Source organism: Gymnoscopelus braueri (assembly GCF_963280865.1).
Source record: "Gymnoscopelus braueri genome assembly, chromosome: 5".
In the NCBI taxonomy this organism is placed as follows: Eukaryota; Metazoa; Chordata; class Actinopteri; order Myctophiformes; family Myctophidae; genus Gymnoscopelus; species Gymnoscopelus braueri.
In genome coordinates this window covers 15,241,448-15,263,947 of record NC_137606.1, presented here as the reverse complement: position 1 = coordinate 15,263,947, position 22,500 = coordinate 15,241,448, and the positions used below count along the sequence as shown (strand labels likewise).

The 22,500-nt window shown below is 40.9% G+C and overlaps 1 protein-coding gene across 1 annotated transcript in view; it reads right to left on the bottom strand.

Moving 5' to 3' along the window:
- pid1 (phosphotyrosine interaction domain containing 1) overlaps positions 1-22,500 on the bottom strand; it is a 46,338-nt gene that overhangs the window by 21,474 nt on the left and 2,364 nt on the right. Inside the window, exon 2 of the mRNA XM_080428615.1 lies at positions 6,183-6,329. Coding sequence (XP_080284741.1) covers positions 6,183-6,329 — 147 coding nt within the window. The remainder of the gene's footprint in view (positions 1-6,182; positions 6,330-22,500) is intronic.

The following is a 22,500-nucleotide window of genomic DNA, read 5'->3' as shown; positions in this document are numbered from 1 at the left end:
AATGCACGCACAATCCCACTAGGCCGGGGAAGAAATGCCACCCTTTTCACATTGGCCTATTATAGCGCCACCAGGAGGCCACAATAACCTACCTGACCTGGCGGAGACCTGTGCTCCGAGGAGCACTTTTTCTAGTTTATATCTGAAAAGTAACAAGTAACTAAAGTTTTCAAATAATTGTAGTGGAGAAAAAAATTCTATATTTGCCTCTGAGATGTAGTGGAGTAGAAATAAAAGTATTGGAAATTGGAAATACTCAAGTAAAGTACAAATACCTCAAAATTGTTAAGTACAGTACTTAAGTGAATTTACTTAGTTACTTTCCACCACTGGAGAGGGAGGCCTTTCATCCTTGCTAGCTGTTAGCTTTGGCAGAGGGACAGAAGTCCAGTCTGCCTGCCAGCCTGCCTGCAAAATGGGGGTGAATTTGGGGAACGGGGGAAAGCAGGTCAGGGGGAAGTGGGTGCAATGGTAGAGCGCAAGAGTTTACCAGGAAGTAGGGGGGGGGGAAGAGGCAGGGACAAGAAGGAGGGCTACAAAAAAAGAAGAAGAAAAACTCTAGTACAGAGGTCTTCAACAGGGGGTCCGCGACCCCTAGGGGGTCCGTGGAGGTACTGCAGGGGGTCCGCGAAATTGTTGCTAAATTAGATAAAAAATATATAACTACAAAAAAAGTTAGTTTTCAAAAATGTCCATTTGTCTTTAAATATTTATGTTTAAAATAAATCATGATTCTGTCCATTTTGAATAGCTTCTATAATGATTATTGTGCAATTGACAGATTCTTGATAGTATTGACATTGGTTCTCAGTTAATAAGGTATGTTTATAAATGGCAGTGGTACGGACAACCTACTCACTGTACCTTGTACATGTATGTTTAAAATAAAAGCATGAATATATTAATCTGACTATTATTTTAATAATAGTATTGAATGAACAATAACATGGTATGTTTATATGAAACAACATTTTATACATAATTATACAATATATGTTGTAGCCCCCCCCACCATACGAGGTAGGGCAATGTTATTCAACTGGTGGCCCGCGGACCAAATCCGGCCCCAGTGGAGCTTTCTTGTTGTCCCTGGAACATATTCCATGTTCCAATGTAAAATTAAAGGGATTACACCATGAATTTAAAAATAATAATAATATTTAATATCATATTGTTTATGTCCCTCAAACGTTTTTCAAAAGGTTTGAGCCTAAATCAAGCCTCAGATAGACTCATTCCAACTAACTTCTCTCTGGCTTATAAAGCACTTTCACCTGCAATACCACATTGTCCTGTTTGGCACAGGGCGCTATTGAGCCAGTTTGTATGCATGTTATCTCCTGGTTCTGTGTGGAAAAAGTAAAAAAAAATAATAAGAAGGCATTTTGGGGGATAGAAGAGAGGTAGGGGAGACCAAAAACACACAAAAAAGAAGAAAAAGTTAAAATTCATGGTGTAGTCCCTTTAAATGCAAATAATTTTTACTAGATGGTTGGTTGTACAGGATGAACATTTAGAATTTTGGGTGGCATGGAAGCGTCTCATATGAATGATTTTTTTTCCCGTTCTTTTTGAGCACCTGGGTAATAAGAGCACAAGCTCAAATGATGTGTTTGAAGTGGATGAAGATGGAGAAGATGGAGAAGACGGAAGATGGACAAAGTCCACACAAAACTAACACATACACGCTAGTGGGTGCATAAGGAGAATAATTTCTTTGGTGTAATTAACAACATCCACTCGTGATGGATGAACTGCACTCAAAGCCCCTGTTGTGCTCCTTTATGTTGATTAGTTTTGTGTGGATTTTGTCCATCTTCCATCTTCTCCATCTTCATCCACTTCAAACACATCATATGAGCTTGTGCTCTTATCACCTGGGTGCTCAAAACTAATGAAAAAAAATGTCATTAATACGAGACACTTCTATGCCAGGGACCCGTGCACAGAAACACACTGAAATATCTACTTCCTATTTTCTTAAAGGTATCATGACATTCATGTTTACACCACATTCAGAGTCTTTGTCCTGGTCCTTCAAACGTGTACAAAAAGTTTTAACTGAAAATTCCACTCCAGTGATTCACTGTAGGTGTTTTTGTCTCACATTTCTAAAGCCTTTTCAACTGCAATGAAAAAATAAATCTTTGCCTGCGGGTGTCGCTGGTGAGGGATTTTGCCTGTCAATCATCACCTCTGCTCCGCCCCCCCCAAAGGAAAGGATAGGGGAGGGGAGGGGCGAGGAGGAGAGTGGGCGGGATTAATCGACTGTGACCTCACTGTCGAAGGGCCAAGCTCAGATTACTTTTCAACCTAATTATTCAGAAAACCCTAGACCACAGAAAATCCACTGAATGTTCAAAGTTCAGATTTTTTGGGTGTAATTGAGGTCATAAAACACAAAAAAAAACATAAAAAATATAAAAAGTGAAAATGAATGTCATCGAACCTTTAATATCAAAATCTAAGGGGGGTGGGGGGGGGGGGTTGAGGCTGTAAAGTAGAGCAGGGTTCTTCAACGTTTTTCAGGCCAAGGACCCCCTGGCTGAGAGAGAGATGAAGCAGGGACCCCCTCTCTTTTTTCTCTCTGCACCATACCTCTTTGCCAAAAATAGCCGATCTAAATAAATAGATCTGCTATTTTCGGCTATTGTTCCCCTCAGAAAAGGAATTCTAGGGTTCAAGTGGTTAAAGGGATAGTTCACCCCCAAAATGACATTTTTTCAATCGATTAGTCACACCATGGAGACTTGAATTCATGGATATTTTGACCGGCAGCGGTTCCGGTAGGAGACACAAAGAGTCTCCTTTGTATCTCCTACCGGAACCGCTGCCTACCGGTCCGCAGGTCATCAAATTATTGGCTTAGGAATGCGACAAAAACAAAAAAAATCCATGAATTCAAGTCTCCATGGGGTGACTAATCAATAGAAAAAAAGTTATTTTGGGGGTTTTATTTAATTCAAAAAAAGTTCCTATCACACAAACATTTGCCGGACCCCCTAGAGTAGCACTGAGGACCCCCTAAGGGGTCCCAGACCCCCTGTTGAAGACCCCTGAAGTAGAGGCAGGAGAAGAGGGGAGCAGAGGCGCGCAGGCATACAGTATGCAGATAGGCAGATATTATTTCAAAGAAGAAGTGACGCTGCAGGAACCACAGGCCTGCAGACAGACAGGCATGTAGGCAGGTAGGCGCACAAATGCGCGCGCAGCCGCGCGCACACACACACACACACACACACACACACACACACACACACACACACACACACACACACACACACACACACACACACACACACACACACACACACACACACACACACACACAGAAGTTTGTATTAGAGGGTGACTTTACAAATGTGATTTATTTTCATTGTTTTTGCCATTTTTAGCCCTAACCCTGAACCCGAAAATAGCCGATCTACAGGCCCATGTTTTCAGTGCACGACACCAACCCACAACAAGTATAAATATTACAGACTCCAAACTTAACCCTTAAATCTAAGTGTAAAAAATACAACCAAAACCAAAACGCAACCATTTCTCTTGTGAGAACCAGGAAAAAGGTCCTTGCAATGTCTAATTCTCGAATTCTACTATACTTATGGGGACATTACAAGTGCACGCCCGCACGCACGCATGCATGCACGCACACACACACACACACACACACACACACACACACACACACACACACACACACACACACACACACACACACACACACATACACACACACACACACACACACACACACACACACACACACACACACACACACACACACACACACACACACACACACACACACACACACACACACACACACACACACCACACACAGGTGGACAACTGGACATAGCAGAGAACATGGAGATGAAAGAGAAGGAGGACCTGTAGGGGGAGCAGCAGACATTTTCCTTTGTGGCTGGTATTCTCTGATAAATAGCTGTAGTGGTATCCATGGCAACACAGCACGAATTTCTCAACTGCCTCAGAAGGAGCAGTGTGTAAAAAAAAAAAAGAAAGAAAAGGAAAGTGGAGACAGACATTCACACTGAACAGAGAGAGCTACTGAGGGCTCCGATTTGGCAAGAACCGGCCCCAGCCCACCACAACCAGCAGTCTGGGGAAAATACTGGCATGCAAACAGTGAGGGCCATCCAGTAACGTACAGTCACACCAACAACCCTGTCTACCTGTCTGTCAATACTCAATATACGGATCTATAGCTCGAGTCTGAGCACGACTCACAAGTTTGTACTATGTTGTAGTAGTATAGCAACACTAAAAGCCAAGTCTGTCTCGCTCTCCGCCTCTCCACAAGTTTCTCTCGTGAAGTGATTGAATTTCACTTCATTTTCACAGGTGGACTCTTGGAAACTTGGCTATCCGTGCCTGTGCGCTCTCTGTGTGTGTGTGTGTGTGTGTGTGTGTGTGTGTGTGTGTGTGTGTGTGTGTGTGTGTGTGTGTGTGTGTGTGTGTGTGTGTGTGTGTGTGTGTGTGTGTGTGTGTGTGTGTGTGTGTGTGTGTGTTATTGTAATGCCATCACTGCATTGATCCAACCATTACAAACTAGTGACGTACGACATGTAAATATTTCCTTGCAGATCATCTCCGCAAACAATTATTTTTTATGTCATGGCCAAAGGCCAAGCTGTCTGTCACAGGGTTTGTCAGGATGCATTTCCTTTCCCCCCCTCAAATGTAGACCAATGACCAGGTCAAGCTCAGCTCAAACTACTTTTTGTGAAAGTAGGCAATAACATGCCTACAATAGGAGAGTCTCTCTCTCACACACGCACACGCACACATCACTGAAACTACACCTTTTTTATTTGCTTACCTGTGTGGAAGAATTATGACAGAATTACACCTTCTATTGTTATTACTGTATATTGTTCACCTTTTGCCTTATGATACTGTATGTTCTGACCATCTGAATATCATAGATGCCATAACACAGGCTGGTATCTATTGTTCTGGGTACAGCTTTGTCCCGTGACTAAAGCAGTTCCTCCCTCATCTTTGTATGCTTAATACGCCACTCTGAATGCTTCATGTACTTCTCCCATGAGCTCATGTATTCAACTTACAACGTAATAATAATTACGTTTCCTAGTATAACTAATATTACTACAACATGTCAGTACTATTAGTATACTATTAGTTACCCTTGTGCAGACATTAACACAATTTTCATGCCCCTTGGTGGAACTACATACAGTACATACGGTACGTAAACATAATGTATTATGTTTAACATACAATTATTAACACACAGAGAATAAATCAACAGTGATTGGATCGCTGAGCTTGCACATTCACATGCTCATCTTTGTGTTGCAACACGCATGTCACAGTAATTGCCCGTTAATATAAAGATACCAGAACCCAATTTAAGTTTTTATTAAATAAGATTTTTTTCCCCAGTGTGTTCATATGTTACTACATCTCTTTACTTAAAACAAATAATAAAAATAAAAAAGGAAAATTGAGCAGCAAATATTCCAAAATCTGAACCTTGGCAGGGGAAAAAAAAACCTCATTGTTCATCCATGCAGTGGTCAAATTGCGATGCCCATGGGCACAACCCTACATCACGTAATCACAGTATTGTGGTAATTGTCCCAGCCCTAACCAGCAACACATCCACATAAACACAAAACACACAAACGGAAGTTGTTTCAGACGTGCAAACATGCTGTTTGGGTGGCTGTTGTGATGTTTACTCTGCTGGTGTAGCACATGGGCGGCAACACACAGTCACGCACACACACGCACACATGCACACACACACACACGCACGCGCGCGCGCACACACACACACACACACACACACACACACACACACACACACACACACACACACACACACACACACACACACACACACACACACACACACACACACACACACACACACACACACACACACACACACACACACACACACACACACACACACACACACACAAGTGGGTGTTATCTGAAACAACAGAGCATGGTTGCTATTTTAATCTGTGGGCCAATTTGTTTTAGTTTAGTTAGGCCATTGGATTAAATCCTACACTTGACACTTGTCATGGAGCCAGAGAATGGAACAAAACAAATACAGCCATGGGACAGTGTAAGACAGAAAAGACATGTGGTTGTAAGTGAGTAGCTGTGGTTCCTACCTTGTATCCAGCATGGGTCCTGCTCTTTGTGAGCGGTGTGGTGGAGCACAGTTCAATGGCCTCAGGCTCGTGGAAGATCACCGTAGGCAATGGCTCCTTCCTCAGTGTCAGCACATTTAGCTTGGTTTTCAGCATGGTCTGAAAGTGCTGAGAGAGAGAGAGAGAGAGAGAGAGAGAGAGAGAGAGAGAGAGAGAGAGAGAGAGAGACAGACAAACAGAAACAGTCAGACAGAGAATGAGTGACACAGAGAATTACTCGTTATTCAGGGCAGCAGGATACAGACAGACAGAGAGAGAGAGAGGGAAGGAGGGAGAGGGAGGTAGGTAGAAGGAGAGAGAGAGAGAGAGAGAGAGCGAGAGAGAAAGAGAGTGAGAGAGAGGGCTGCAGTAGTGGGTCTGTATGTACAGTAGTATGTATGTACAGTGTTTGAACAGTAATATGTACAGTATGTACAGTTGGCTGCAGTAGGCAGAGACACTTGTAAATCCGTGTGAAAAGAATAGTGCGCTTTACAGTGTTTCCTTTGCAATAATGTAGCCTTCCTGCTGAATATGTATTCCTGCCAAGCGAGGAAATAAAATGATGACAATAAAGATAAAAATAAAAAATAAACATACAACAGTCCAAATAAAAAACTATATTTGGAGCTGGAGCTGGCTCTGGAAAAGCAAACAGGACTGGGAAGAGACCCAGAATAGAAATTTCCCAAACCCACCCCCAAGTGCTACGCAAACATCTAAACAGTGGCATAGGGCAGTCAAGTGGTGGAACGCAGTGGCAGACTAGAGAGGATTAGATGGATAGGGATGGTAACTTAGAAGGGGAAGTAAGCTCTGTTATAGCAGAATGTGGAGAGCAGATGAGAGGAAGAGCTCTTCTGTCTGCGTGTGAAGCCTCCGTCAAAGCAGGAGACGAGAGCCCGTCTGGCCGCATGGTCTCGCGCAGGAATCCACGGCCGGGGTTTCATAAGGCCGAACAGAACCACATGTTCGCATAGGCCCTCCAAGTCGCGCCCTATGGAATTTCTGGGCTTCCTCTAAATAACCACTACAAAACCAAACGGCTAATGAAATCAGGGCTCTCACTATTGAAAGTAAGGGCATGTAGCATTTCTGGCATGCCTGGTGTCTGATGCCTGCTCTGCATCCCTTCATCGGGGGACCCGTTAAATAATAATCACTATAGCCCTGTTTACAGTCAATGGTCCTACATGAGCAGTATTGGCAAATAAAGTACAGGCCAAGATTACTTTTTTTGCAGGGTGACTGTATGTTTCAGCCAGTTACATTTAAGATGTTTTCATATCATTTTACAACTGCTTATAATGAATTACTTATAATAATTATTATCAGTTACACCAGTAAAAAGAAAATGGCACAGGAGAGTTTCAGGCTTAAAAGGCAAGCTATATTTATCCATACTTTTTAAGGTATGATTTTTTAATTTAGATTTCTTTTTCAGGTGCTGCAGAAAACTCTGTTTTGAAGCCATGGCATATACACCATGTAACTATGTTATATATGAGATCTCTTTCAAATCTATACTTGTTTTTTTGGCTCTTATATTTCCAGATGGCTCGTCCGTACAGGGGAGAAGTTGATGGTCCATTCTTTAGCTCTTTTGGTATGACAACTTAATCGAATAGAAGCAAAGAGGACTACACACATTAAAAAGTGGACTCTGAGCTTTATGGGAACATATCCCATCTTTTTCACCCCATCCTAGCTGTTACTGTAAGCTATATAGTTCAATAAAGATTAAATGACTTGAATATAATGTCATCCAATGGTAAAAGAGTACAGGTGATTTTGCAGAAGCTTCGGTTCATATTTTTTCCACCATTTTCCCAGAGTGATCTGGGAAAATGACTCTAGTGCTTCCAGATGACTTTTTCTGTATTTTGTCATTCCTCTGAGGCTCTTCCAAAACAGTTTTTCCATGTTGGACCTGCACATTGTCTGTCTCTCTATGCGGCATCAGGGCAGTATTTTCAAGCACTGTATAAATGTTTAATCATGGTAGCCGTTTTTCTTAAGGCCCAGTAGGCAAATTATCTGTCCTCATAAATCAGAAAGAAAGAATAGAAAAAGAACATGCCTCAGATAAAACATTTTGGTAGCACTTGCTATGCATCCTATGTGTATAATGCATCATGAACATACTTATAAGGCATTATAATCTTCTCATAACCCTGTATAATCAGATTTATAAGAGCTCATACATACTCATAATGCTTTATTACCATAACCATAACACATTATAAGGCATTTTATAATGACTTATAAGTATCAAGTGTTATAATACTTCATAATTGCTGCCAAACTGGTAACAATTGCTATGCATCCCAAATTATTACTCATAGTTATAATCCATTACAATCAATTGATAATGCTTTATTATCACTGTTATAATGTGTCATAATTATTATAATGCATTATTATAATGCATTATACTACGATTATAAGTTATTATAAGCGGTCATTTGTGACTTTATGATCATTTGATGAGGATTTTTTATCAATTTTATAATGCCTTATTATCACTTATAAGGCATTATACTGTGATTATAAGTTATTATAAAGTGAACATTTATAACATTATGATCATTTTATAAGATGTTATTATTACATTTTTATCGCCTTTAAATCACTGTAATAATGCATTATAATTACTGTTATAATGCATTACACTATGATCGTAAGTTATTATAAGTGGGTAAAGTGGCCATTTGTTACTTTAAGATCATTTAATAATGCTGTATTATAATGTCTAAAATGCCTTATACTCACTGTCATAACGCATTTTAGTCACTGTTATAATGCCTTATTATCACTTATAATGCATTATAACTGTGATTTTAATGCATTATAGCAGAGCATTATCAATTGATTATAATGGATTATAACTAAGAGCAATTATGAAGTATTATAATACTTGACATTATAAGTCATTATAACATGTTGTATAATGTGTTATGATTGCATTATACGTTGTTATGAATATGTATAACTGTAATCATCATGTGTTATAAGCATATACAATCCATTTATACTTGAACTTATAAGTCATTATAATAAGCTGTATAATGTGTCATGGTTATGGTTATAAAGCATTATGATTATTTATAAGCTCTTATAAATGTGATTATAACGGATTATGATCAGCATTACAATGCCTTATAAGTATGTGTATAATGCGTTATACACATGGGATGCATAGCAAGTGCTACCAACATTTTCATCCCAGACAGACAAACGTATGTCATCACCATGGTACTGTCGGTGCAAAACTGTGCAGCAGCTAAGACTTAAACCCAAACTAAGACGGCTTCCTCAAACTTCACCCCCTCCATTCAAAGCCTGACGGTGGAGAGAACGCGACCAATGTCCATCAGATGGAGGCAGAACCATTCTCCGAGCGCCTGAACCACACAGACCCATTCCAGAGGCTGGGCGATATGACTTCAAATCAATCACGATTATTTCAAACTTTTGCCTTGATTATGATTATTATGAACAATTATGTAAAAAATAAACACAAAGTGACAATTGCCGAATTTGCCGATCTACAAGCTCACAACACGTCACAATGCGACGTGTTGTGAGCCTGTAGATCGGCAATTTTCGCATTGTACAACGAAGTATAACACAGGGTAAGTGTAGTCAGATTAATCTATTTAGTAGATTATAACAAATGTTGTAAGACTTTTTTTCATGTTGATTCGTTGATAAAAAAGCCTGCTTCTCGATTAATCGATTGACGTACATGACCAAGATTAAGTTGGATATTGGTTCTAGATATCGGGTTTCAATATATTTTCGGCTAATTGCCTAGCCCCACTCCAGAGAGGCCTTCAGAGGACATGGCAGGAACTGGAAGAGCAGCAAGCAAGGACAAGAGAGCGTCTGAAAACGGGAAATAGGAAAGAGGAAGAGAGCGAAGAAGGGATAAATCTCGAAGATGGAGATGAAGGATAAAAGGGGAAAAAGGCGAGGTAAAGGAGTTGTGAAAGTAAAGCCACATGTGTGTAAACGCTCGCTGACCTCCGCGTCAGCACTTTACGGCTTCCTGACAGCAGCTCACATTCCTGTGGTCAGCCCCAGCACAGAGAGAGGGATGGAAGGGTGAAGGGTGATGGGTGGGGGGGGGGGGGGGGGGCTCTCCCCTCCAACCTAGTACCCCACCCCACTCAAGAGTAAAAGGAGAGAGGATGGAATCTGCGGGATAACACTGGAATTCTATTCATAATATTTTCACTGTGTTTCAATTTTTTTGGTATTATTATTATTTCTCTGGCCCCAAAAGTCTCCTCACCTCAACTTATTGATTCTATTTCAGACTTGAAACTCTAAGCCAGAGAGCGTTTCTCTCTTTACCAGCAGAGACACTGCTGCAGCACGTGGTTTTAGAGGAGGCAGAAGAACTGGGAGGGAGGAGCGAGGATGAGTCTGAACTCCACATCCAAAGACCAGACAATTGTTGCTGTCAAGATGAAAACCTCAAATCTCTAAAATAAGCCAGCTTTTCAGGAATTGCCGAAACCAGACTTATTTTTTAGATCAACACCAATGCCTTTTTTAGATGATTCTAAGGATTTGGTTTAGACTCATGGGTCTGAGCTGAGGTTTGCAATACAGTAGCTACTCTGCACAAAACAAACAAAAAACAAAACCAAAAAAACGTCAAGAATATGTTAACTCATCCATCTATCTATAGAACTTATCCATCTATCAATTTATTAATCTACCAATCTATCAATACAGTAGATCAATAGATAAAACAATGACTGAGCAAATCTAGGACAATTGGACCTCTGTAGTTTAGAGCAGCACAGTGATGTATTGTCAGGGCAACATGTTCTGAGTGGCAGATACCCAACACCCAGTGTGTTCTTTGAGGCCTGCAAAGCAATGCCTTATGCTGGCTTCCACACATCTGGACCATTCACCAACATCTTTAGACGGATTTCATACTTTAATGTGACATGTGTTTCTGTAAAGGTACACCTCACTTACAGTCAAGGCTGGTATGCATTTCACGCTTGAGCTGAGCTTATGACTTCTCTCCAAAAAACTGGAGGCCAACTTTAATGGATTCACAGAGACTATTTCAAAACAAGAGGTGAGACGGACACTTTCTTCAGTGCCATCGGCGGAGTACTAGCTTAACCTTTTGGCATGTTATATGGGGAACCCATATTCCCAACAGCATATTCTTCACTATACTGGGGTATACCTAGATTATCTACTGTAGGTATACCCTTGCACAGTGAAAAGCTGAAGCTCTGCCTCTGTGTGTATCTCAGATAGATAGAGGCATTGCTTCATGGGGAAAACACACTACCAGTCTACACCCTCACCCGCCACTTGAAGATTCCCATCCAAACCACATATATTTAGAGGGTTATGGACCAAATCTAAACATCTATTTTGTATTTTGTAAGGCTGCGCGCTCTGTCAACTAACAGCTGTCTGCTGTCAACAGGCTATAAACTGGAAAGAATGAATAACTTTGTGATGCAAACAGACAAGTCAGACTGGTAACAGCCACGTAGAATTACCTCGCAAGTATCTCAACATCCCACATGAAATTACGTTTCTAAGATCAATTCACATCTACTTAATAATAAGCGGAGTACTCTAATAAGTAGAGTTATATCACATCTATGACCAATAGCCTAGGCATTCAGGTATGCTGGCGTTGGACAGCGTTCGCTATGATAAAGAGTTTCATCCCCTGCTGTGACGAGTTTAACAGGTCACAGATGGTACGTTCCACTTCCTGCCCCATGGGAGAGCAGGGGGCTGGCCAGGGGGGAAAGGGTCTCAGGTAAATCTAAGCCCTGGCAAATAAAACAAGCCACCGCCATGCTCCCTGATATACACAACCCAGGGATTATAGGGATGGAACAAGATGAACTCAAAGGGAAAGAAAACAGCAAAACAGTTCTACGCACCTTAGACTCTTGCCAAAATGACTTTGTCCCCGGGTTACACACAGTGAGTAACCTGACACTGCTCCTGAACAACACAATGGTGGTTAGTGATGGAACAGATATACTGTAGGTCCAAGACACAAGCACACACGTGCACGCACGCGCATATCCCTCTGTACCACAACAGTAAACACTACAGTCTAATCCTATGTTCTCCTTAAACCACATCGTAGTGTCCCAATGTAGTGTCTCTACATACTGGCATACTGTATGTGCACACACACACACACACTCACACGCGCACGCGCACACGCACACGCACACACACAAGCAGGAAAAGGGGAGAGCTCTCCAGCAGATGTTGTAGGTATGTCTGGTGTGCTGGTGGAGAGTGAGACAGTAGGCCATCACGGACTGTGTTAAGACTGTTATCGGTTCATCTGTTCTTTTTTGCTTCCCTTCCAAAAGAAAAGAAAGAAAACTTCAAACATAGAGCTCAGACATGCTGCACCCACTTGCGTTCCAGAGGTGTTCTCCCTGTGCTGATAATTAACATAACCACAGGAATTTGACTGTGCATAGACGCTATGGATTCTTTAGGAAAATATAACAGCTGCCAGTAACACATAGCTTGGCTATTAAAGTATTTGATATAAAAAACATATTTCAAAGCAGACAAATTGTTAGAAAACCAATACTGCTAAAACATTCTCAGAGATCCAAACATTTCTACTGCATGAGGCAGTAAAGTAGATTTCTTGTGGCTAATTTCTTTGGGCTGATTATTATTATACCAGAGGCTAAATTGTAACTCCGCCTCCCTAGTCCCTACTGCGCATGGGTGTTTCCTACCTAGTCTCAGTAACTGGGTGACGCCCCCTTCTGTTACAACGTCAGAGGCGCGCCGTCTCTGGCGGGCTTGAGCAGCGAGAGCCGAGCGAGCCGTTAGGCGAGCAAGTTGCTGTGCCGAACGTTGTGAAGGCCACTAGAGCCGACTCAGGCAGTGCCAGCGCCGAGCACGCGTCCGTTGTCCTTCAACAACACAGCCGTCTGCGCCTTGACTTGCGCTGACTGCGCTCGCCCGGTGTGGGCGGGGCTATCTAGCTGGATTACACAAAACGAAATGTTTTTGACTGTGTGTGTAAACACGCAGTCCTATAGACAGCCCTCGAAAACGGGGCGTGCACTTCCGTTTATATTTGTACCCCTACCCAGGAAAGGGGGCATGGCTTGGGAAGGGGGCGCGCCTGTAAAAAAAGGCTAAGGCCAGTGTCAAATCGTGCTATATTTCTGTAACGCCACTAGATGAAGGCAGTGGGCCTTGTGGATCACAGGTCATGTTGCAGAATGTGCTTGTACAATGATACAAAGTCTGTGTCATGCACAACACATACACAGTCAAATTGGATATCGTTGCTGTCCGGCAGGAACCAGCTAACTCAATTTTTCCGCTTTTGCATTAATTTTACATAAATCAGTGCTATTGAACACCCTGTGTGTTGGTAAAAAAAAATATTGAACCAATTAAAAGTATTAAAAAGTGCTTCTGACAAAAGCAGCTAACTCCATTGGATCCTCAAACTTTCTGCTAAACCAGCTAACTCCAGCAAAGGGGGGTGGAGTTAGCTGATTTAGCTGACTCCAGGCTCCACCCCCTTTTGACCTCCAACCTCATTGTGAGCTTGGAGGTCCATTCAGCTGTTCTTATCAATGATGAACAAAACCTCCTAACTCCATTTTTTTTTTTCATTTCCTGAAAAATGAACATTTTGGAGTTAGCTGGTTCCTGCCGGACAGCAGAGATATGTTTAAATCCAATTAATTATTGTTAATGATTAGCTTCATCACCCCTTCCACCAACATCTTCTATACTAGTCTGTCCATTCAGCTTTGTGGAGGAAGATGCATTCTGTCCTTGAACCAAGCTCAGTCGATTGCCCAAGTCACAGCTTAAAGAACAAGCTGGTTGAAGTAACAAATACAGTGTTTTGCCTTTTCAAAGATTTCACTGGACAGCATTAAAGACCTGAGGCCGATTCTACAAATACCTTCTAAATCGGTAATTCTCACGCTTACAAGATTTTTTATTTATTTTTTCATTCAAAAATAGAAGATGTACAAGGTAGATGTGCTATTTTTGAATAGCCAACGCTAACATCTAAAATGACACAGATGCTTTCCCGGTTTTAATGGGTTAAGTTGCCTTCAGTCAGTCCAGGCATTCATCGCTGCCCTGTTCTGGCAATAGCATGTAGACACATACTGTACAAACATATTGACAATGCTACTATTTATTGTCTAAAGCATTTCTCCCTGCACATCTGGGAGCTGTGGCTTCCAGGGAGAGCAGAAGGTCTCCTCCATCTCACAGTCACACACATACAAACACATACTCAGGGCGAATAGTGGTTAATTCCTAAAACCACAAGTCACTCCCCCATCCCACCCCTGTATGGTAGGCATACTGCATACAGTAATGGTCTGAGGCTGTCCCTCTATATGTTTACAGTCTCCTTCTCTGATCCTGGACAGTTTACAAGAGGAAACATGTCTGCAGTGGCTGACACAGAGAAGACAGTGGGAGGTATATGTCTGTCCCCATCAGTGGCGGAAAACATCCCTCAAGAGTTGTGATTGGTCAGCTCGGCGCGTAGGAGGCGGGAGGGTGTATGATCTGATGTTATGATTGGTGGGTTAGCGCTGGAGGAGGAAGTAGGCAGGCATTAACTTACCCAAAACCTCAGACGCTGGGGGTGGCAATGTCCGGATGGCAGTAAAAACATCATCAACTCTTTGACGCAAATAGTTAACCCAAGTACCAACCCCACGTATATCTTATATAGCCTACTGTACAAGCACAGCACCAGAGCACACATTAAGGCCTGACAAAAAACACATGGTCTATTTAACACACCCCATATACTGTACACAACCTGTTGCTGTCAGATGAAAACACTTTTTCCAGAATATTGGGAATCTTGTAAAAGTATACTGTAAATGTTGTCTTTTCCTGGTTTTAAAGACTGCATTACAGTAAAGTGAATCTTATTGTGTAAAAATGTTGTGAACTTGTGAAAGCTCCAGTAGTCACCCCCATACTGTCATCACAATATCAATATCATATCAAAGTATTTGGTCATAAATTAGTTGTAATGTTCAAGTTTGAAAATTTATTTTACATTATATTTTGACATCATGCAGTGGCAGTAGGTTTTGTCCCCCCCCCAATACACAAGGGGCCGTGAAATCCTTTGATCCTAATATTCAAGTGAAAACATTAAAAAAAACTTTAACATTGGGGTTCATGATTGGGATCATTTCACTTCAACAAATCAAATCACTGTATACTATCTTGAGTAAATATTTTAAGCAGAGCTGTTTCCTCTATTTCGGCCTGTATCACATGCAGTGTGATCAGGACACCAGAAGGTTCAAATAAAAGGTTCAAGTGAAAAGCAGAACATAATGGGAGAAATACGATAAAATCTCCAAGTCCCAGTGCTGTGTAAAAGAAAGAAAAGAAACTCAGAAGAAGACAAAACTTCACTAACACTAGTACTGTACTTCTTGATTTTGTGTAGGATTAAACTCTAAGAAAAAAGAAGTGAGAACTGGGAAGTGACTATAAATGTAGGGGAATAACAAAAAATCGGAACCTGTTGAAAAATGAGATTATGCCTATTCCTAGTATAGTGAGAGCCAAACCACCCATCTGCAGCCGGATGCCAAAGCCCTGCATGTTCACATGGAGCAGATGTGCTGGTAGTGGGAACTATCCAGTTGAAGGAACTATGGGAATGCTGTGCCAGCTCTTCTCATGTAGTCCTTCTGCCAACAAAGCCACAGTCTCACCATCATAGCCGTAACTGACCACAAAGCAACTCCAGACAGAAAGAAAAAGAAGGAACAGAGGTAGAAAACAACAGAGACAAAGAAACTTAACATACCGATGACCAGCGACCACAGATTAATAGACAGAAAAACAAAGTCACGTTGGGGACAGACAGACAGCCAGAAGCAGACAGACAGAGCAGGCAACAGTCAAAGAGTAGTAAGTACAGAGAAGCAGACAGACCCAGTGCAACCGCTGTAGCTGTCCATGCTTAACCTCAGTCAGCTATTTCTGCATTGTCAGGATGAGATCGTTTCGTCCTGCTCAGCCCTATTTGTCAGTGTCACAGTCAAGAAAACGCCAAGAATGAAAACTATGGCTACAGAACATGCTGCTGATGCAGAAGAAAACATGTTTAGTGGTCAGGAATGCATGTTGCTGCCTCTGTGTTTCAGTGCATGCTTGCATATCTGCATGCCTGCCAGCCTCTGTTTGTATGAGTGTGTGCACATTTGGGTGAATAACAGTGCATATTGTGCAATCTGTTGTTGAACTAACATACCCCATCCAGTGCCAGGAAGAAACGGCCCCCGAAACAGATTGAGGGATGTTAGTTCTTCCATTTTTAGGTTTTTATAATTGACATTTGTAGCCTAATACTAATACTTGGAAAATAATTTCCAGGGGCGATGGATTTTTTTTTAATTATCTGTATTACTGTTCAAGCAGACTGTAACAAACACATCTGGAAGTAAATTGTTGATTCTGGACTTATTTTGATTTTCAGTATGTACAACTGGCTGCTGTTAATCTGACTGTAACAACCAAATATTTTAAGTAAATGGTTGGTTCTTAACTTATTTTGTTTCCAGAGTGAATTTTTTTCCTTGTGTGACCCTCAACACAGGATTTAATAATCCCAGGCCTAAAATAACACAGTGTCAAATTAGCTAGATTAGAGAGAGGGCCAGGCGCACAATGCCCCTCATCTTAGTACCCTAGACATCATTTGGCCCTTGGGGAAAACTAATTGGGGAACCCTGGGCTACCGTAATACATTATACATTTTATAACATGTTATTTGTTTTCTTTTCTCCTATGGATCTCTGTGGTTTACAGAGTCTGAAATAAAAGTTTGACTGATTGAAGTAATTCTTGAATATTGTTCATAGACCAGGAGAAATGTGGAGTTTGACTGATTGAAGTGTGGAGTTTGACTGATTGAAGTAATTCTTGAATATTGTTCATAGACCAGGAGAAATGTGGAGTTTGACTGATTGAAGTGTGGAGTTTGACTGATTGAAGTATGGAGTTTGACTGATTGAAGTAATTCTTGACATTCTATTTGACAGTTATGTAAATAATTGACTATACCCAAATAAATAATTCTGATTATTCTAAAGACTATTTATTGAAAACTGATCTTAGGTAAAGGAAAGCTTTGAACAATGTCATATCAACTGAGCAGCACTTATTTGGCTATGCACCTGTGGACCTCTACTTTCAGTTCTGAGGGTTTAAATTGTAATTATTTAAATCATTTTAATAATAATAACACTTTTTTAGTATTCAGTTATTAGGTTATTATAAGGTCAGTTATTGGATCTTGTTTAGTCGATACACTTATTTGTTTTAGCTCTTGCTCATTTGATATTGATGATCAACGGTTTGACATTAAACTAACCTTAACCCTACTTTTTTTGTATTATCTGTATTACTGTTCAAGCAGACTGTAACAAACACATCTGGAAGTAAATTGTTGATTCTGGACTTATTTTGATTTTCAGTATGTACAACTGGCTGCTGTTAATCTGACTGTAACAACCAAATATTTTAAGTAAATGGTTGGTTCTTAACTTATTTTGTTTCCAGAGTGATTTTTTTCCTTGTGTGACCCTCAACACAGGATTTAATAATCCCAGGCCTAAAATAACACAGTGTCAAATTAGCTAGATTAGAGAGATGGCCAGGCGCACAATGCCCCTGGCCCTCAGCTTAGTACCCTAGACATCATTTGGCCCTTGGGGGAAACTAATTGGGGAACCCTGGGCTACCGTAATACATTATAATATACATTTTATAACATGTTATTTGTTTTCTTTTCTCCTATGGATCTCTGTGGTTTACAGAGTCTGAAATAAAAGTTTGACTGATTGAAGTAATTCTTGAATATTGGTCATAGACCAGGAGAAATGTGGAGTTTGACTGATTGAAGTGTGGAGTTTGACTGATTGAAGTAATTCTTGAATATTGTTCATAGACCAGGAGAAATGTGGAGTTTGACTGATTGAAGTGTGGAGTTTGACTGATTGAAGTAATTCTTGAATATTGTTCATAGACCAGGAGAAATGTGGAGTATTTGACAGCTATGTAAATAATTGACTATACCCAAATAAATAATTCTGATTATTCTAAAGACTATTTATTGAAAACTGATCTTAGGTAAAGGAAAGCTTTGAACAATGTCATATCAACTGAGCAGCACTTATTTGGCTATGCACCTGTGGACCTCTGCTTTCAGTTCTGAGGGTTTAAATTGTAATTATTTAAATCATTTTAATAATAATAACACTTTTTTAGTATTCAGTTATTAGGTTATTATAAGGTCAGTTATTGGATCTTGTTTAGTCGATACACTTATTTGTTTTAGCTCTTGCTCATTTGATATTGATGATCAACGGTTTGACATTAAACTAACCTTAAACCTACTGTAACACAAAGCACAGTGTGGTTAAGGTTTGTATCACAAACCTTAACCACACTGTGCCTAATCTCAAACAAAATCCCTAAGCGGGCTACAGTATGTATTTGAGGCAACATTAGTATTGGCTGAGTTTATTCGATTTAAGTGAACTGAAGAGGTGCAATTTTGGACACAAATTGCATCTGCCGGGTTCAAAGGGTTCAATTCTAATTCTAACCGTCCTGAGCAATTGTGAGTCACCGCTTCACTCACTCAGCCCACAAATCAAAAGGAGCCAGTTTGTCTGTGTTGCTGGTTGCCTGCCTACTACAGCACATGCAATCCCAGCTCATTTCCCCAACCTGTTCATGGCTCTTTTTGTTTGTGAATTGAGAGCGCCTGTGTGTGGCTCTAGGATGGTTAGAGTTGCAAACAAATAAAGCAAGCAACTCTTTTGAGAGAGTAAGTCCCTACTATTGATTCACTTTTAGGAGTAGACCGCTATGAACAAATCCTTCACGAATCTTCCATCACTAGGGGAGTGGGGGCAGACAGTGCAACTTCAACACATCTTTCTCCCTCTTATCTTATCTTGAGCTGCCCACCTCTCCTCTCACCCCTCCATCGTTAGATGAAATCGCAGCCAGACATTAAACGTTGCCATATCAACACCATAGCATTAGTTGGAAAGATGTGGACAGATGTCAAGGTCAGAGAAAACAGAACAGAGCATAATGAACAAGTGGTAGCCTGTAGCTACACTGTCTTGTATAGCCTCAACTCTCGACAACACTGTCGATACTTTCAGAGAGGTGAAGGAGGGAGAGAGGATTACAATGTCTGTCCAATGGCTGAGAGAACAGCTGATCGTCGTCATGGTTACAGAGCAGGGAAATGTCTGGTCATCACTACGGTACCACTGTAAACATAGCACTACAGCAGGCCTGCAAATATCGATTATTTTCTTAGCGATTATTCTGTCAATTACTTATTTGATTAATTTAATCATTTTCAATCTTTTTGTATAAACAAATCAATTAACCACTTAAGCGTTATACTTGGTTATACTTTGTTGCACAACGGTGTCATGCAATAATAATATTGAAAATATCAGCTATTTTCACTACTTTCATTTTGACATGCCCAAAATAGGATTCTGTTATTTTAATTGATTATTTTATTAAGTTATCGATTATGGATATTTTTTTATAATCAAATAAATCGATTAGTTCGATTAACACCCCTACACTACAGTGCTACGGTTTCTAGGAGATGTTGTTGTTGTTGTTTTCAACAAATGTTCTCTTCAACACAGCTGATTTGAATAGGCCTCTTCTGCACTCAGCAAGAGCTTCCAATCCATGCATCTAGCCATCTACAATTACAATCCTGACATAATATGATCCACAGACATGAATCATGGTGAAAGCCTTCCCTCCATTAAACGTTCATTTGGGATTCTGCCATTATGTGGTTCTGTAAAGGATTACAGTAAGACGCCTTCAGTTCTTGTGTACCCAATAGTCCTCACATTGCCTAAACTCAAGCCACAAACCCCACACTCACCACTACCACCTGACTATATACAAAATAAATGTAAAACACAGTGTTATACAATGACACATGGAGAGACTTCAAAAGGGAACACTGATGTATCTCTCAATTTACAAATTAGTTTATTCCAAGGACATTTAGCCTACTACTATAATACAGTATATCACCGACCTAACACCTTGACAAAAAGCTAACTCTTTGATAATGTGGCTCTTCTACATCTCTGAAATACATAATTACCTTCAGCAATGGGTTTTATTACCACAATTGCAAACTATAAGGTGTGACAGCTGGTCAGTTCACACGGACACAGGTCAGCACTGATGTACTGTACAAACCTAGGTCCAGTGAATCTGCAGGTCGATGCTTACACCCCTGCCCGACCACTTCGGTCTGCCACCTCGGGGCGACTGATTGCCTCGTCGGTCACAACTTTTTTCTGTTCTGGCCCCACAGTGGTGGAATGAACTCCCCACTGATGTCAGGACAGCAGAGTCACTGCCCATCTTTCGCCGCAGGCTGAAAACCCACCTCTTCAGGAAACACTACCCTTCCTCTTCGCCTTGCCTACTTGTTGTTAACTATTTGTACAAACTCTTGTTTTATTATTGTATTGTTTTATTGGATCTTGTTTAGTCGATACACTTATTTGTTTTAGCTCTTGCTCATTTGATTTAGCTATTTGTCTCATCTTTATAAGAAATAGGTAGCTGATATATTGCACTTTTACCTTAGCGCTAGGTATACTCTTGGTTGCTTGTTTTAGCAGAAAATGTACATTACATTACATTACATTACAGTCATTTAGCAGACGCTTTTATCCAAAGCGACTTACAATAAGTGTATTCAACATAGGTAGGGAACGAAAACTACTAATCACCAGAAGTCTTTAGTGCATTTTCTGCAAAAACAAGCAACCAAGAGTATACCTAGCGCTAAGGTAAAAGTGCAATATATCAGCTACCTATTTCCTTAAACAGATGAGACAAAATAGCTAAATCAAATGAGCATGAGCTAAAACAAATAAGTGTATCGACTAAACAAGATCCAATAAACAATCCAATAAACAATACAGCAATAGAAAACAAGCGTTCGTACAACTAGTTAACAACAAGTAGGTCAGGCAGAGAGGAAGGGTAGTGTTTCCTGAAGAGGTGAGTTTTCACTCAATGTACTTACGACTTCGTGATTAGTAGTTTTCGTTCCCTACCTATGTTGAATGCACTTATTGTAAGTCGCTTTGGATAAAAGCGTCTGCTAAATGACTGTAATGTAATGTAATGTTTACAGCAGACGTTTAACTGGAGAAACTGTCACTGAGACATTGTTGCTTTACCTGCCAGAGAAACTTAGTAAAACCCTTATGGTGACTTCAGAAGTAGGCCTATACCCAGGGCCGGATTAATCGTTCGTGGTGCCGGGTGCTACGACCCGTTTTGGTGCCCCCCCGGACCGGATCTTCTTTAAATTTCTCCCAGCCGTTTGCCATCCCCCCCCCAGGTTGATGCCCTGTGCATCAGCATCTAAAGCCCTTCCCTTAAGCCTGCACTGCCTATACCACTGTCTCAGCGTCTCCTAGTGGTACAATGCCTTTGGAAAACCACGGCATTGGACCTGTCACCAACTGACCATATAGTTTACTAGAGATATGCAGGAGGATGTCTGAAGTCAACTGAGAAACCTGAGGAAAATTCCTTCAAGGCCTGAGGCAGCCAAGACTCAAAGCAAAGCAAAGTCCTTCAACACAGAGCTATCCATACATACTGTACAGTGTGTGCTTGCAAGCGCGGGCGCACACACACACACACACACACACACACACACACACACACACCTTACAGTTCAAGTCCCTCTTAGGTAGGCTATACCTTGGAAAACATTATGTGGACGTGCACAGATGTCAAGTAAGTTTCCATTTCACACAAATGAGTGAACGAGTTGGTCCGGGATTTTACTCCAATTGGAAGTAATTACAACAATTCATGTTACCCTATTTCACGCTGTGTTTAGTCAAAGTAAGTAAAAAAAAATGTAAGCCTCGATAGAATCACTTGAAACGGTCGCTGCTCTCCTGAAGTTTACTATGTGATTCCATCTTCTTGACGCCTGGGCAGGCGCTGCGAGCGGGGGGATATTGTGCAAATTCATCTGGCAAGCACTCCATAGGCAGTGCTGCCATGTCGGCTTATTATAAGCGACTTTGGGCTTGTTGTTTTGTTAAGTTGCTTGAAAATATCGGTATTTGCAGGTTGCAGTTTTTGGGGCTTGTTTTTAAAGTGTAGTTGCTTATTTGGGCTTGTTTCCCAATGTTGT